The 16,056-nt window shown below is 54.9% G+C and overlaps 6 protein-coding genes across 6 annotated transcripts; 4 read left to right on the top strand and 2 right to left on the bottom strand.

Moving 5' to 3' along the window:
• Window positions 1-5,727: 5,727 nt before the first annotated feature.
• LTHEOB_13022 (Peptidase A1) lies at window positions 5,728-7,138 on the top strand (the record flags this gene model as incomplete). The annotated part of the gene is made up of 2 exons (XM_035509955.1): window positions 5,728-6,194; window positions 6,265-7,138. 2 exons carry the CDS (start codon window positions 5,728-5,730, stop codon window positions 7,136-7,138), a joined length of 1,341 nt encoding a protein of 446 aa, XP_035375540.1.
• A 561-nt stretch (window positions 7,139-7,699) lies between these two features.
• LTHEOB_13021 (uncharacterized protein) lies at window positions 7,700-8,740 on the bottom strand (the record flags this gene model as incomplete). The annotated part of the gene is made up of 2 exons (XM_035509954.1): window positions 7,700-8,503; window positions 8,588-8,740. 2 exons carry the CDS (start codon window positions 8,738-8,740, stop codon window positions 7,700-7,702), a joined length of 957 nt encoding a protein of 318 aa, XP_035375539.1.
• Window positions 8,741-10,649: 1,909 nt separating this feature from the next.
• LTHEOB_13020 (Histidine kinase-group xi protein) lies at window positions 10,650-12,529 on the top strand (the record flags this gene model as incomplete). Its single annotated transcript, XM_035509953.1, has 7 exons — window positions 10,650-10,810; window positions 10,868-10,922; window positions 10,995-11,150; window positions 11,208-11,390; window positions 11,442-11,726; window positions 11,835-12,380; window positions 12,428-12,529. 7 exons carry the CDS (start codon window positions 10,650-10,652, stop codon window positions 12,527-12,529), a joined length of 1,488 nt encoding a protein of 495 aa, XP_035375538.1.
• Window positions 12,530-12,808: 279 nt separating this feature from the next.
• LTHEOB_13019 (Sh3 domain-containing protein) lies at window positions 12,809-13,292 on the top strand (the record flags this gene model as incomplete). Its single annotated transcript, XM_035509951.1, has 2 exons — window positions 12,809-12,861; window positions 12,908-13,292. The coding sequence occupies 2 exons, from the start codon at window positions 12,809-12,811 to the stop codon at window positions 13,290-13,292; spliced, it is 438 nt and encodes a 145-aa protein (XP_035375537.1).
• Window positions 13,293-13,388: 96 nt separating this feature from the next.
• Window positions 13,389-14,251, bottom strand: LTHEOB_13018 (uncharacterized protein; the record flags this gene model as incomplete). Its single annotated transcript, XM_035509950.1, has 3 exons — window positions 13,389-13,582; window positions 13,703-14,054; window positions 14,105-14,251. The coding sequence occupies 3 exons, from the start codon at window positions 14,249-14,251 to the stop codon at window positions 13,389-13,391; spliced, it is 693 nt and encodes a 230-aa protein (XP_035375536.1).
• A 457-nt stretch (window positions 14,252-14,708) lies between these two features.
• LTHEOB_13017 (Fungal hydrophobin) lies at window positions 14,709-15,199 on the top strand (the record flags this gene model as incomplete). The annotated part of the gene is made up of 3 exons (XM_035509949.1): window positions 14,709-14,973; window positions 15,022-15,104; window positions 15,164-15,199. The coding sequence occupies 3 exons, from the start codon at window positions 14,709-14,711 to the stop codon at window positions 15,197-15,199; spliced, it is 384 nt and encodes a 127-aa protein (XP_035375535.1).
• Between the last annotated feature and the right edge of the window lie 857 nt (window positions 15,200-16,056).

The following is a 16,056-nucleotide window of genomic DNA, read 5'->3' as shown; positions in this document are numbered from 1 at the left end:
GGCGAGATTGAGAGCGAAGGGCCAGGGTGGAAGACCGGCGAGATTGAGAGCGAAGGGTCCGAGTGGAGATCCGGCGAGATTGAGAGCGAAGGGCCAGGGTGGAAGACCGGCGATTCCGTGAACGTGAATAATGTTGGAGGTGTTGAATGCGATGGATGGTACTGGTTAGGAATTCCCCAAAACTTTGGTGAGGTATAGATGTATGAGGTGAAGAAACTCGAGCTTGGTACTGGGGATGAATAAGATCCCTCAGGATGCAGAGCTGGAACTGGAGCTGAAGAAGAAAATTGGAACTGGTTTGGAGTGGAAGGGCGGCTTAGAGGATGATCTGGGATAGATGAAGGCTTCTGAGCGTCGTAGGTACTCAGGCTTGGAAAAGAGAATGGAAATCCGTGAGCCAATGGGCCTGGAGGTGAGATTGAGACGGCCATGGGGGGAGATTCGCTTGGAGATGGAGCAGGGTGTTGCCCATCAACTACTGTAAGTTCAACAGGTCGACAGTCATCCTCGTCCCTACGATTCCTGGGAATGATCGTTACCCTGCCGTTATGCGGATAGAGGCAGAATATGGGCGCCTCTGGCTCTATAGGGTTCCCCGTGATCAGCAATACCCCTCCCTCAATCTTGAAACGAAACCATTGTACGACTCGTGAAAGCGATCCATATGATGCCAAGCCTCCATTTTGGTGTTCTTGGGGAGGCGCCTTGGGGGCTTGGTCCGGTAAGGTCAGTTGACCTTCTTGAAGGTGCCAAAAAACGGCATTATTGACATCGTCGGTGCTGAAATCGTCTCGTCCGAGGTATTGTTGAGGTCCATGGGCACGGCCACATGATTTGGCAGGGCTGAGTTTCCGGAGTTGCAGTCTGAAAGCACCCTGTGAGACTCCAGAAATTTCGTGCCCAGCAATCTCCGCATGCGCTAAAGACAACGCCGCAATGGTAATGGCCTGACTCAAAGAGCCGAGAAGGAACGAGATCAACAGCATGTTGGAATATGGTTCTGTGGAAAACGGACACAGGCAAAGGGTCCCGAATTAATTTATAAGTTGCGGTCGTCGGTGCTATTCTGAAGACATTCCAGGTCAACAGTAACGATGTTTTGATTCCCTGAACATTTTTGAGGCAGCGCCGGCCATTGCGGTGCCAACTAATCCAGAACGTTGCAAATGTACATGCCTTCTTGACCACCATTCCGGAACCCTCTGGAATCTTACGTACTCCCGGTTTATTGATCCACTTCGGAACATCTCCCTTAGGGGTTAAGTAAGTATGTTAATGTCGTGGCTAACAGTCAGGCCCTGCTGGGAATGTTTTTTTGGATTAGTTCGTAGGCTGCAACCAAATCTCTAGAATGCAAACTCAAAATTTACATCTCGAAATCCAAACCCAATAGTGTACTATAATGCCATTGGTTCATGATATGCTTCTCTCACATCTCAATAACAGATACACCGAGAGATATTTAATCTACTATATTGTAGTAGAACGAGCGAAGATAGTGCGATTCAGAGGTATAACTATTATTCTCCAATATTGGGATTGTCATCTGGATCTTCAAACGCAGGCCAGGCGTGCTCGTGTATACCGCCAATTGTTCACAGTGCAAGCTTGTAAATCTCAATAGCACCTCAGCCCATCCTTCTACCATCAATAGTGAGTACGAAGGATGTATACACCTTTTTCTGGGAACGCACTGAATTAACGACTCCACTATCGGGATCAGTCTCTGAATTGTGTTTCGAACTTTCAGAGCTTCACGCCGCAACCTATCAGGCCTACAATACGCGTCATCAGTGGGGATACATTTCACAAACTGTTTGACACATTGCAATACTCACGAGTGGCTGGATACCAGCGCCGGAGCCCACATCGACAAGTAATGACAAATCTCCCATCTCTGGCTTGGTGCGTACTCATGGGGATGCTCTAGTTCTCGAATGGCTTGTGCAGTCGCGAGGATCTTCCGCAACAGTCGAGTGCGGTCGACAGTAGGATCTGGATTCTCAAACACATAAAGAAGCTCTGCAGATGCCTCCTGAAGTGATGTAACGAGATGGGATGGTGGATGAGCATTTATCCTCACTAGAATAAGAGTATTCATAGTTATGAGGACTCATTTCTCATGTTCCGTAGCACGCAATATACTCTGCTGAAAACGTCCCTATATAGGGATCAGTTCCGGGAACATACCGCTTTAGGACAGCACCCGGCGCCGCGAGGAGTTTTAATTTCACGACCCTTGCTTTCTGGTCGTAGCGCCGTCTCAGGGCGTTATCGAGATGCTTTTTGCATATACAGCTTGCTAAAACAGTGCAGGAATTTTCCTTGTTGGTAAAATCCGTTGTACAAAAGGAGATTCTCTTCATGCTTTCATGAGCTGAACCACACGAAACAGTTGCACAATTCTGCAGTCAACACAAAGCAGTCACCAAACTGCTCTGATCAATATATGAACAGGCATGTTATATCGCGCCTAATCGGCACTCGGCATACCTTGAGATCGTGCTGTCATACACTGTAGTTTCAACGAAAATAATGTCGAGAAGACGGCCAACGTGTCTCGTACCCAGCTAGAGGCATTATCCAGTTCACGAGCACCCTCCAAAGTCCACGGCAGCCATTTTTTTGCAGGCTATCGATCACTTGTTTGTAACCACGTCCGAAGGTATATCTACATATTCGCTAACAGCACGCTTGGGCTGATTTTGACTCCAGGCCGGTCCTTTCGGCGCCCCAACCCAATGGTAGGGAGCTAAGCATTATCTTGCACCAAGTGATGTGAGGTTTGCGCAAGTGCGTAACAAACTGCTTGAAATCGGAAAATTGGTTCTTCATACCTGCTTATTATGGACCAGTTGACTGTCGTACTTATGCCCATATCCGCTTAGGTATTTCATGCTTGAGACACTGCATTAACATCATGCAAACCTGCATTAGTCGAGAATGCGCCTAAAATGTACTCACATGAAACTTTATCTCAGATACCAAACATTCATATACCTTGTATTTAGCACATGGCAGACTGATCTTTCTACGCGTATATCTCAACTTCAACCTTCCGGGTTTGGTAGTGAACTTCTTTCTTCCTACGTGTGTATGTGAGTTGCAATCGCGAAGCTGATATTTCCGTAAGAAAACTCCCCTGGACGACTGTATTCTAGCCACTCCTATTGACCAGATATCTGTATTAGAATTGTCAGAGCAATATTAGTGACCTCCATAGCCAAATGTCGTCCAGAGCGGATCGCAATGGTAGACTCCACGCAGTATCAATACGAACAATTCCCATAGGCTCTCGAGCCTCGATTCCTACTTCTGAGGTTCGACTGCTACGCCAGAGCTTAACTGCTATCCGAGGACGCGCATCGTCAGGAGCCGGGTTGTGGGGAGAAGATTGGAATGACAGACATCACAACAGTAGCTGGCGTTCCATCCCCGCGACACCACAACTGCGTCCGGTTCACATTCGAGTGACTCCACAAAATCAACATTTTCGAAGCACCGAACTGGAAGGGGTTGCATTGGAAGAAGTGAGGCAGGGTATTTCAATCCAAGCTTGTGAGAAAACGAACGTCATGCGCGGAATTGGACTAGACCCACTTGCTTGCATGGCTGAAGGCGTATTGCAGGAGCTAGATGAAGATCAAGATGTTTCCCATTTAGATTTGGGCGCAGCAGCAGTGTTCAACCCCACACAGAAGGACTGAGGCTATGAGCCATCCATGCGCATAAGACTGGAGCTGATACAAATTTGCAGAACAGGATAATCTGCTTGTTGAGTGAAACGTGGAGGAATCATGCGGTACACAGGCAGGACGAAAATTACATTTCTCTCATCTGAATGGCACAGCAACGAGCAACTTGGCCTACCCTCCGACCGTCTTGTCTTTGAGGTAATGATTACTCAATGCTCTTCAATCCCCTCAAGCAAACTGCCCTTCATCTGAATGCTCGTGGTCGGCATGGAAACGTCATGGGTATCGACTACGGCTCGGGGACGGCGCACGTCTACGTAATACTAGCAAGGGAGACGAATATGGGGACCCGGTTCGGGAAGTCCGACTTACAGAAAGGGAAGCACGGTCCGCTTTGGACTTGCACTTGTCCCAGTGCAATTTGATTTCATCCCTTTCGGACATTTTCTAAATTGGGAAGCCCTGGCTCGGGTCACGTTTCTATGCCGACGCAAGGCGAGCGCACCCGCAGGTCAGCTGTGTTAGGATCAGCCAAATTTTAGACACCTGGCTGCTGGTAAACCGTAATGAAGCGTGGCGAACAGGAACAAAAAATCAGGCTTCCGGGTTGGTATCTGTGTACCATGAAACATGGAGAGCGCTGCAGCAGTAGATCTAACAATACTTCCCGCCAATGCTTCGCTAGCTTTGAAGTAGTAGAACCGTTTATTCCTGTAACATTTTCAGAGGCCAAAAGCTCATTCACCAGTCTCCAATTCTGCCGGCCTGCTTGATATCACTGGAGTAGACTAGAATTTTCCATGTTCGTCCGAGGTGTACGCATGAAAATTGAGATCCTGAACCTTTGGACAAAGGTATATACGTCGTCATTTCGTGCTAATAGCGTATGGCTCATAGTAATCGGTGTCGTATACAACGGCTAACCCCACACTAAATCTGAGCACTGCCTCACGCATCCGCCTAGGTTCTTTGAACTTGGTTTGTATATCCACAGTATCGGAACGTGACCTGGCCTGGCATACTGTAACCTCGTTACGTTGCAGGGTCATCCGTACCAGAATCCTACTCTAGGTATGATGAAGCTTCTAGAAGCTATGCTGTTTGTTCCCTGGATCCATGGGGTCCGCAATTGTAGGACTTGTGTCTAAGAAGACAGTGACGGAAATGGTCTAATTCGTGTGGTTAGTCCATGGTTCTTTCAATTCGCTTGCTAGCTCACATGAAACTCGGAGGAATTTAGCTCAATGGGGTGTTAGGAAGTTCTCAAAAAAATATTCAAGTCCCGGTTTATCCGTCGTGCCCATCATCGTCGACGTGATAATTTGGTTGGTCGACATCATACTTAGCACTCTAATTCAATTTCCTGGTATGATTCAAGCTCGGAGCATCAAAGCCGCCGGGCTGGCTGAAATGATTGTAGTATATTCTTTTACATGAATGATGACTTCAATCGGAGTATAGACGTATAAACGGTCTGCAATAGCCCTATGGGACACTCTGTAACGTCAGAGAAATTCCAATCAAAGCAATGTCAACAAGGATTCTGATTGAACCTATTCGCTATCACGACTAATTCGGTACGCCCCTGGTTCCAGAACCGCAGGTGGGACCCCAAGAAAATGACCTTCTCATGAAAGCTTCCGCCTGAATAGCTAATCACGAACCGTGGCGCACACTCCCGTAGCTGTTACTGGGATTTCAAGGTAGCACAATTGGTCACCAAGTGTCCGGGAGGCTCTGCCTTTGGTTCTTGAGCGCGATTCCTTCCCTCAATATCGGTACACCCGGATATTTGGTGCCAGTACCAGCCGGATGGTAAGCCGCGTGACAACGGTAGCATGGCAAAGACCCTCTACCTTCGGACATACCGGGCCGACAGTTCTGGATAATGGATCTACGATATGGTAACATTTTCAATCTTTGTGGATACTACGGTGCATCGCTCTTCTAGCATAATACCAATCTTTCAGTCTTCTCAATAATGCATCGAAGCGTCAGTTCGTGTATATAAACATCTTACCACCAGCCTGGTATGCTTCTCATCATCACCATCTCAGTTGTTCAAGCGCAGCACAGAAACATCAGCAACAGCACCCTCCAGGACATCATTTTTTTCTTATCGATTTTGACCATGAAGCGTACGGCTGTCATCAAAGGTCTCCTTTTTGCACTGCTCTCTTCCTCCTTCCTGACTGAATGCGATGGTGCTGTTCTCTCGAGGCCCACCAACGAAGGATTCAGGATAAATCAAGTGCCTTACGGAACTTCATCACGAAACGGGCCAGCTGCTTTGGCAGCTGTTTATACAAAGAGAGGATTCCAGGCACCAGAATATGTTCAGAGGGCTGTATCTCGAGCTGTGCAGCTCGGTTCCGATGATGCTTCTTCTGGCTCTGTTCCCGCCCTATCTCAGAATGTCTATGATGTGGCCTACAAGTGCCCAGTAACCCTCGGCTCGAGTCAAGTATACCTCGACTTTGACAGTGGATCATCTGACCTGTAAGTGCTCTCACAAGGCGGCGACGGTCCCCTCTCCCACTAAATTTTGCTAACTTACTCGACTTGAAAGCTGGTCTTTCTCTACACTTCAGCCGGAAGACCAAACTGCAAACCACCAGCTGTACCATCCTTCAGGAAACCCTATTGCAAATTCGACTTGGGCAATCACCTACCTCGACGGCAGCTCTGCAAGCGGCATTGTCTATTCAGACAGCGTCACGCTTGGCGGATTAACTTTCCAAAACCAATACGTCGAAGCAGCCGAAAACGCATCTGCATCATTCGTCAGCGGTGGGCAGGATGGTTTACTCGGGCTTGGCTTTGACCAGCTCAACACAATCAAGCCAAGCAAGCAATACTCTTTGTTCAGCGCCATTGCCCCGAGTCTACCTCAGCCGCTCTTCACGGCCAATCTGAAGAAGAACGCCTCCGGAACGTACACGTTTGGCTACCTCAACAAGACCGAATACGTCGACCCCATAACGTACGTCGATGTGGATTCCTCCGATGGCTTCTGGTCATTCGAGACGACTGCTTATGCTGTTGGGAGCGGCTCCAGCACGTCCAAGCAATTCAGCGGAATCATGGATACGGGCACGACTTTGCTCGTCCTACCGTCCGACATCGCGCGCTCCTACTACGCCAACGTGACGGGCGCCTCATTCAATGCCGACAATGGCGGCTGGACGTTCTCTTGCGACGCCGACCTGCCAGCCCTCCACTTGCAGATTGGCGGACAGGCTCATACTGTGCCGGGCAGCTTCCTTAACTTCGCCCCGGCTGGCGGCTCGGCGTGCTTCGGAGGCTTGCAGCAGAGCGACGACATCCCATTTTCAATCTTCGGCGATATCTTCATCAAGTCGCAGTTCGTTGTCTTCGACCGAAGCACCACTCCGCCTCGGTTGGGCCTGGCAAAACAACAGGGCGTGAACTATGATGAGTAATTGTCAACGCTTTGTAGCCGCCGAGCGTCCTCCCTCGATAGACTTTCAATGATTTCTTGTTCTACGGCGAAATAGAGGGCTTTCTTTTTTCAGGAGGGTTATTGTCCAACCTCATCACTACCCATTGTCATTGCTGGGTGTTTTGCTGCGTTTCATTGCTTTTTTTTCAATACCAGCGTAGACATCTCGTACCTCTCCTCACCAAATCGGCATTTTTTTTTATTAGACTTTATGACATTATTCCAGTTATTTGCTGTATATAGACCCGTATTATTGCTCCATCAATATTCAATTCAATTCATTTGCATTATTCAATCGATCTCGTCACAAACTCCGTCCTCAAGAACTGCATAGACCAGATTCATTTGATTTAGAGATAACTGGGTCTGCGAAGGCTCCTATTGCTCAGTCCCCACAGTCTGTGTACAAGAAAGCATCGGGCACTGCGTCGAAAAGCCAATGAAAGCTTAACATCGAAGAGGGCTCAAAACAGGGAAAAGAAAAAAAGGCGGGTCGACTACAGCCAAAAGACAAAGAAAGTTTTCATATAAGGAAAAAGGTTCAAGAACTTTGTTTTCTCTCGACATTAAAAATCGCAACTCTCTCTCTCTCGGGACTCTCCGGAACAATGACTTCCAGCATATTCTCTGCATAAGCACGCACGGTCCAATGATCGCCAATCTGGTGATCCTCGATGACGCCAAGGGAAATAGCAGCAGTAGTGAGTGGGGGGTAGCCGCCGGCATCCTCCCCGCCCGCCTCTTCCTCCTCCTCCTCGGGCACCAACACGCCCCCCGGTCGGCCCGGCATCCACCGGGCGCGCAGCTTCTGCGGTGCATGGACCAAGCATCCGTCCCACACGCACGAAACCCATGCGAGCTGGTCGTGGAGCTCGTGATGCGGATCGATGCGAGGATCGTCGGCCGGAATGGCGCGATCCAGGTGGGTCAGCGTGGGCATTCCGGATCCGGGAAGGAGCCGGAAGGGCTTGCCTGACACGCGTAAAACAACGATTGGCGACGGCGACGACGATGAGGAGGAGGAGCAGGAGGAGGAGGAGGAGGAGGATGGTGAGCCGGGATCAGGGGGAGAAGGGGGAAGAGATCGCTTCTCGTCGGGCTGTACCACGTGGCGGTGCTGCTGCTGCTGCTGCTGGCGATGATGGTAATTGGCGTGGTTGTTTCTACTGCTGACGATGGCTGGTGTAGTACCCGAGGTGATATCTTCTCGTCCTTTTCCAGTCATCTCTAGCGCCGCCCGTTGCCGCGTGCCTTCCTCGAACGTGTGGAAATCCTTTCCTTCCCAGTCAATGCTGTGGTTAGGTAAGCCCCGAGCAGAGAAGATTCCGAGAGTGCGACGGAGGTCCTGATGAGAGTGGATACGGCGAAGACGGGGGCAGGATAATGATCCGCCGCAGGGAGATGCCGGTGTAAGGTGAGAAGTGCTCACCGGCATTAGCCCTGGTGGAGAAGCAGAACCGATGCGGGAAGCAGTTTCAGGGCTGCCATGGTTGACTGTAGCGGCGTGGCCGCTCTCTTCGGGGCTTGCCGTGAGGCAGCGGGACGGGCGTTGATGGTATGATCCGGCCCAACCGCTGTCCATGGATTTCGGAGACGGCGGCGGGCTGTGATCATGTGTTAGGCCATCACGACCTTGAAAACCCCCCGGCGAGGCTACTGCCACAGTTTCGGGCCAATTCCTGGGACAGCCGGGGACCAAATGGTCGTGCAGAGGGTCTTGCAGCACATGGACCGAGCAAACGACGCATATGTTGCCATTATTCGACCGGGCAATGACTACCTGAGGTGCGCGCATTCTTTCAGCATCCCGGTCGATTCCGTCCATCTGAATGTCGAGCAGGATCGAAAGGCGACCATTTTTCCTGGTTTCCAACAGAAAGCACTGGGATCCCTGCGGCATGGTAGGGCAGAAATTCCCCACCATAGAAACAAAGCATAAAATGAAGCCGTGGCGTGCAGGGTCAAGCACTCCCTGAAGCGCTCCTGTTGTGCTCTCTGCTAGAATTAGAAAGGATGGCCAGGGAAAGAAGAGAAAAAGGAATAAGAAGAGGGCAAAGGAGGAGATATCGACAGTCAACTGTCCTTACCAGGGCGGGAGCCTTACTTGTGCTGATGGTAATACTGACTTATATGGCTTGTTTCAACCTGCGACAAACTGGCTCTACTGTCATTGACCACCCCACCCTCCTGTCTATGCGTCTTTCTGAAGGAAAATTTCCATGTGTTTGGTAAGGTGATAGTCGTGTCTCGCACTCGTTGTGCGGCATGCCAATACCTGTCCCCCTCCCATCCAAGACAAGCCTAAATCGCATTCGCGCAACTCAGGATTTATGCCAACGAACTTTGTGAAGGAAAAAATGGCTACACGGCAGAGATAATTGTACGAAATCCTGCTTCCTTCGGCCCCCGCCCTTTCGTCATACGCTAACGCACACAGCGAGGTGCCTCCCGAGCGCGGAGTAAGATTGGGCGTGCATATGCAGCTGCTAAAAAAGAAAAAGAAAAAACCCCACCCGCCGAAATGAGACATGTCGCTACAAGGTGTGTTTGCCTGAAGCTGCCTTGTTATTTTTAAGCCGAGGACGCGGAGGAAACACTCAGATGACCGACGCAGAATGAGTGACACAACAGCTGCGGCTTAGAGCGGACGTTACAGGCCGACAAAGGCACAGCAGAGAGGGTCGTGCTTGCATAGGAACTAAAATCACTTGGACGGCCGCTCTTCGCAATACTTCCGATACTAGTATCATTTATTTCGATCAGCTTTCTGCATGCAAGTCCATTTCCCAAGAAAAAAAAAGCCGCACATTGTCGCACCGGCGCTGTTCGATGTGTTTTCACTGCGTTCGGAAATGGGCAGATGAATGCTGTGTGGGACGTGTAGTCAAAGAAGTCGGCATATGGGAGAGGTGGGCATGACACAGGGGTCCTCGGGAACGATCCTTGCTTTGAACAGGTGAAAAGTTCCGGAGACACGACCGCATGCTCAGCATGTCGTCGGCTGGGCGGTGAAAGTTGAAACAAGCACGTATATGATATAGACATTACACTTGCACAGGCTTCCAGCGTGGGACGGTGGAGGTATGCGCAGCGATGCCGCAGGTGATTGCCGCTGTCTGAAGCAGTCGCGAATGTAACGCTACTCATCTTGTACGAGGCAAAGCACAAAGAGAAAAGCCACATGATTACCTGGATGGCGGAGGATAGCTGACGTGGTCAAAGAGGGTAGGACTCGGGGCGGTAGGATGGTTGTTTGAGGCGAGAGATGTCGAGAGAAAGGCGACGAGGATCGCAAACATGTTTAGTTTCTGGTGGAATGGGGCTGTGAAGAGGGAGCGGTGGTCAGAAGGGGGCCGGGGGGGAGCACAGATATGCATCCGACTGGCACACTTGGGCGGCCTTTGTCGCGGGGATCGTCGATTTAAACAGCCGGGACCTGGGGAGTCGGGGATCGCAGGCATCGTCCGATCTTCTCTTTCCTCATCCCAAACATGGAGAGCCTGACTGAGCTCTTCCGCACCGACGACCGGCCGACTTTCATCATAGACGCTCTCCCGCCACGGCGCGTGCGGTACATGAATCCGGCCTACGCCGACGGATTTGACGATCCGAGCAAGGCCCTGAGCCTGGCCGAAGACGACGCGGCGAGCGTGTTCGGGCGGGTGCTGCAAGCGGCGCGGTGCGGCGGCACCGTCGTCTTCGACTTCAGCGGGGCGCGGTGGCGCGGCATCCCGCTGGCCGGCGGGCTGGTGGCGATCCACCAGGTGCTGGACAACACAGTCGAGGAGGCGGCGGGCGGGTGCGTCGTCGTCGACGCGGCGTCCGGGGCGCTGCAGGCGTGCAACGGCGCGTTCCGGCGGCTCGCCGGGCGGGCGGGCGTCGACCTCGAAGGCGGGCGGCGCATCGGCGAGGCGGTGGTGACGGAGCACAGCGGGCTGCTGCAAAAGCAGTTTGCGCGGCTGCGCACAGGGCCGGCGTGCGGGCCGGTCGAGGTGCGGGTGCGGCGGCGCGGGGGCGGGGAGGCGTGGGTGGCCGTCACGTGCAAGAAGACGGCGGCGGGCGCCGTGTGCGTGGGGCTGGTGGAGCTGCCGGCGCGGCTGGCGGAGCAGGCGGAGCGGGCGGACATGGTGATGCACGAGCTGAAGAACACGATCGGCTGCGTGCTGCACGCCGCCGACACGATCCAAACGGCGGTCCTGAAGCTGGCCGACACGCGCGCCACGCACGTCCAGGTGGAGGCGCTCGCCGATGCGTGCAGCACGATCCGGCTGTGTGCCGAGCAGCAGCGGCGCATCACGGCCGACGCGCTGACGCTGTCGCTGCTTGGCGCGCGCGTGCTGGAGCTGCGCCTGGGCGAGGCCCAACCCGACGCGCTGCTGGCCCAGCTGGCGCGCCTGTTCGCGCCCGAGACGCAGGCCGCCGACGTCGAGCTGCGCACGCGCGTGCATGGCGACGCGCCCGACCGGCTGCTGCTCGACTCGGGCCGGCTGCTCCAGATCCTCGTCAACCTCACCGCGAACGCCGTCAAGGCGACGCCGCGCGGCGGCCAGGTGACGGTGGCGCTGCAGGTGGGCAGCGCGCGCCCGCCGCTCGCGCCGCGCCACGGCGTTGCGTACCGCGCCCCACGCGCCCCTGCAGCCAGGCCCGACGCTGACGATAACGCCGTCTTCCTGCAGTTTTCGGTTGAGGACACGGGCTGCGGCATGGCGCCCGACGCGGTGGAGCGCCTGTTCCACCGCTTCGCGCAGCCCGGCAACGGCATCGGCCTGGGCCTGCATATCGCGCGCCGCCTGGTCGAGCTCCACCACGGCCGGATCTGCGTGTCGTCGGTGCCGGGCCACGGCAGCAGCTTCGACTTCTACGTGCGCGCCCTGCGCCCGCCCGCCGCCCGCCCGCCCGCCACCCGCTGGCTGCCGCCCGCGGGGCTGCTGCACTGCCTGATCGTCGACGACAACCACATCGTGCGCCGCGTGCTGGGCCAGCAGCTGCGCGAGCTCGGCGTGCGCGTGTCGCTGGCCGAGGACGGCCGCAAGGCGCTGGCCATGCTGCGCAAGATGGACGTGTCGGTCGTGCTGCTCGACCTGGACATGCCCGTCATGGACGGTCTGATGTGCGTCAAGAACATCCGCCAGATGGAGCGCTGCAGCAAGCTGCCTGGCCGCGTGCCCGTCGTCGGCGTGACAGGCACCAGCGACCCCCGCGAGGCGCTGGAAGCAGGAATGGTACGTCTCCACGGCGCATTGCATGCACAAGCAGCTGACGTGTTCAGGATTCCGTCGTCAACAAGCCGTTCCGGATGGCCGAGGTGTGGCCGCACGTGATGGCCGTGGCTGCGAAGGTCCAGATGGGCATCGGTCGTTTGTGCGAGTAGTACGGCGTTCGGAAGGTATCTTTGTTTTTCTCCGTGGTGCAGCGCGTTTGCGGTGGGCTATGAAGGTGTGGATGCGTATTTTGCAGGTCATTATCCGAGTCTCTATAACGTCCCTTTTTTTTTTTTTACCGCTCGTACATGGGTGTAGCACATGAAGCCGCATGCAGAACCCAAGCGGGTTGCACAACGGCGTGCCGTCAGCTAGCAGGAAGACAAGAAATATTAAACAGGGAGTGTTCCCGGTGCCAACGCTCCCACCTTCAACTCCATCTCCTAGACATGAGCGACCAAGCGGCGCAACAACTCCTGAGCGAGGCTGAGGCCCGCAGCGGGTGAGGCAGCCCTTCGTACGCACCGTCCCGGCTGACCGAAGAGCAGATCCGAGAAGCCAGGGTACCGCCGGCCCATCACCCAAGGGCAGTGGTGGAGCGTGAGCGTCGAGGAATGGACGGCCATCAAACACACGACACGGCTCAAGACGCTCGAGCACATCGGGCGGATCATGGAGACGAGCGACGGCGAGGCGGCGCGGACACGCTGCGACTACTGCCGAGCGAAGCAGTACAGCGACTGCCGGGTGTACAGCGCCGAGGCGCACCGCAAGGGAAACACGCGCAAGGGCTGCGCGCGCTGCATCCGCGCCAAGATCAACACGCGCTGCATGGCGGGGGTGCCCGAGGGCAAAGGCGAAATGGCGCAGCTGAGCGAGCGAGTGGAAATGCTAGAGAACAAGCTAGCCGTAATGAAGGAGGGTTCTAAATAGTACTAGCAGGGGCGTGAATGGATTCAAGGGTTCAAATTGGGATGAGTGAGACGTGAGGTGGATATAAGCGCGCATGCCAAGCCCGCCGTGTCTCTGTCATTGCCGTAGCGCTAGGTCCAACGCAATCGTTTCCGTCTTCGCTTCAGACGCCGCCAGCAGTGCCGCAGCAGCTCCCCACGGCGCGGTCGCGCGCACACCCCTGATCAGCCCGCACAATCCCTGCAGCTGCACGCTCATCATCGCCGTCTCAACCGCCTGGAGTTCCTGCGGTGACGCAACCTGGTACGGCCCTAGCCAAACGGGGGCTAGCACCGGTGGAGTCCACACCGCACGCGACAGAATTCGTGCCAGCTTCTCGCACACCAGGGCCATGATTAGCACCATGTCGCCCTGCCCCGCGCACCGCGCACACTGCAGCGCCACCTGGCAGCACGGCACGCCCTCGCGGTGCGCCGCCAGCAGCCCATGCGCCGTCCACTCCGTCTCGCACGTCGTCTGCAGCTGGTTCAGCAGCCCCAGCAACAGCTCCAGGCAGCATTGCTGGTCCTGCTCCACCATGCCGCCCTCGTGTTCCAGCCCCTCGCCCGCCTCGTCGTCCTTCTCCGCCTCCAGCGGCGTGGGGATGCTCTCGGGCGTGCTGCTGTCGGCCCCGGCCGGCGATTTGCGCTGCTGCCGTGCTGCTGCCTGGTGCTGTCTATAGCTGCAAGGCTCCGACGAGGCCTTGCATTGGTCGCATCCCGAGCGCTGCCCGCTGCATCTGACCTGGGCCTCTGAGTCAGTCATGCTTTCCAGAGCCTTCTGTGAGCTGTTACCTTGCGGCTCCGGCACCGCTCGCACGCCACGAAGCTGGCGCCCAAGAAGGGCCCCGTCTCGACAAACGAAAGGCTTCTCCTGCTGCTGCTCTGCCGTCGGCTGCCCTCCGGACATCGCAGTGTTCCGAACATGTTGATGATGCGCATTGGATGCTCGGGGGCTTTCCTTCTGGGGCTATTTATCTGCTCGCCCCGATCCGATCTCCCGCCGCGCCCTTGGTTATTCCCGTCGCTCATTGTTGCATTCGGGAACGCGCCCGCGCTGCTGGATGCAGTACCCACCCTCCCTGGCTTGCCCTGTCTCCCGCCCCGGACGCCTTCACGCCCGAGCTTCTGCGGCTCGTTGACCTTCTCCAACACCTCAAGAGATGGCATGTACGTGCCGACGACACTGCAAATGATGGAGAATGCTCCAACACTCCATCATCATCGTAAGAAATTGCCCGCTGCAACCGGAAATGTTGGGCCGCCGAGTCCAGCAGCATGCGTATAAATCCAGCTTCACAGACACCCATCCAGACTCCACGCTCACTCAGACAACCATCACAGTCGCTCAGCATTCACTCGCTTCACCAAGCAAAATCACCCGTCACCGACATCAAAAATGAAGTTTTTCACCATCGCCGCCCTCGCCGCCTTGGCCTCTGCCGTCGCTCTTCCCGAGGCAGACCATGACCTCGAGCGCCGCCAGGTCAACTTCAACGGTTTCAACGGGCTCAACGGGCTCAACGGCAACGGCCTGAACGGCTGGAACAGCGAGCCGCCGCTGCCCTACGCTGGCTACGCTCCCGTCTGCTCCTCTTCCACGGCCACCGCTCTGTGCTGTCAGCTCGATGCCATTGGACTGGCTGACTTGACTTGCGTCCCGCGTATGTTTGCAAAAACCCTCCCCCACGACGCTTTGCTAATGATGCCAGCCACCGACACTGCCAGTGTCGAGGGATTCAAGCAATCTTGCTCCAGCCTGGGCCGCACTCCGGCTTGCTGCGCCCTGTCCATCGTACGTCTCTGCTGCTCCATTTGCCTGACCCTCCCATGGCTAACTACTTTTCTTCACAGGGAATCCTGGGAATTCTTTGCACCCCGGTTGCTTAGACGCGTGCAGATGCCCACTCCCAATTGCGCCTCTGCTAGTCAATGGAAACATGCGCAACGGGAACACTCGCCAGCCCAAGCTGGCATCAAATCCGGTGCGCCTAGGGCCAGTGCGGTTATGGATCGTCGGGTTGCCGGTTGCAGTCCTTTTGTCTCGTATTCTTTCCTTTTCAACTTGTAGGCATGGTGGGCTGCGCACAGGGGAACGCGAGGCGAAACAACGAAAAAGCAATCTTGTACTGCAACTAGTGTAATTCGTCAATTCAGGGAGCCCTAGTATCGCACTAGACTGACCCGTGCTCACGTATTCCCATGCTTTGCTTACGCCGAAGCTGCCGTGTCAGTCGAGGGTCGCGCTGGGATCGCTTGCATGCCTCCGGCGACGCACACTAACCCAACACAGCAAGCCGCCCGTGCCAAGAAGAAACACTGCCCCGCGATGTGTCACCACTGACTTTTCCCCCTTGCAGAGATAGTCGGGAAGCCAGAGGCACTTGGCGCGCGGGCTGACCCACCAGCAGTGCTGGCGCCGAGTAGATGGTACAGCAGCCCTAAGATTCCGAGGGCTGCTTCTCCCTTTTTTCCCCCCACTGCTGTCCCACCAACCCTCTCTTCCTCACGCCCGACTCATCGCATTGGTCTAGTCTTTTCTTTCTTCTTTGAACATTTGTGATTTGTGATAGCTGGCCTCGAAACTTTGGGCATCGTTACTTTTCTTTCTTGACTTGGTTTCTTTCCAAGGGGGGAGTTGAAGCATTGAGTATGTGTTTCGTGCGGGAGTCGCGCTTATGACACTCGGATGTTTTGTGTGTCTAGTGTATCGAGTAAGCGTAATCTTCCGAAGGACGGAGGGGGGG

Source organism: Lasiodiplodia theobromae (assembly GCF_012971845.1).
Source record: "Lasiodiplodia theobromae strain AM2As chromosome Unknown scaffold_100, whole genome shotgun sequence".
Lineage (NCBI taxonomy): Eukaryota > Fungi > Ascomycota > Dothideomycetes > Botryosphaeriales > Botryosphaeriaceae > Lasiodiplodia > Lasiodiplodia theobromae.
The sequence above is the reverse complement of the archived record's forward strand: the minus strand, read 5'-3'. Positions and strand labels throughout refer to the sequence as shown.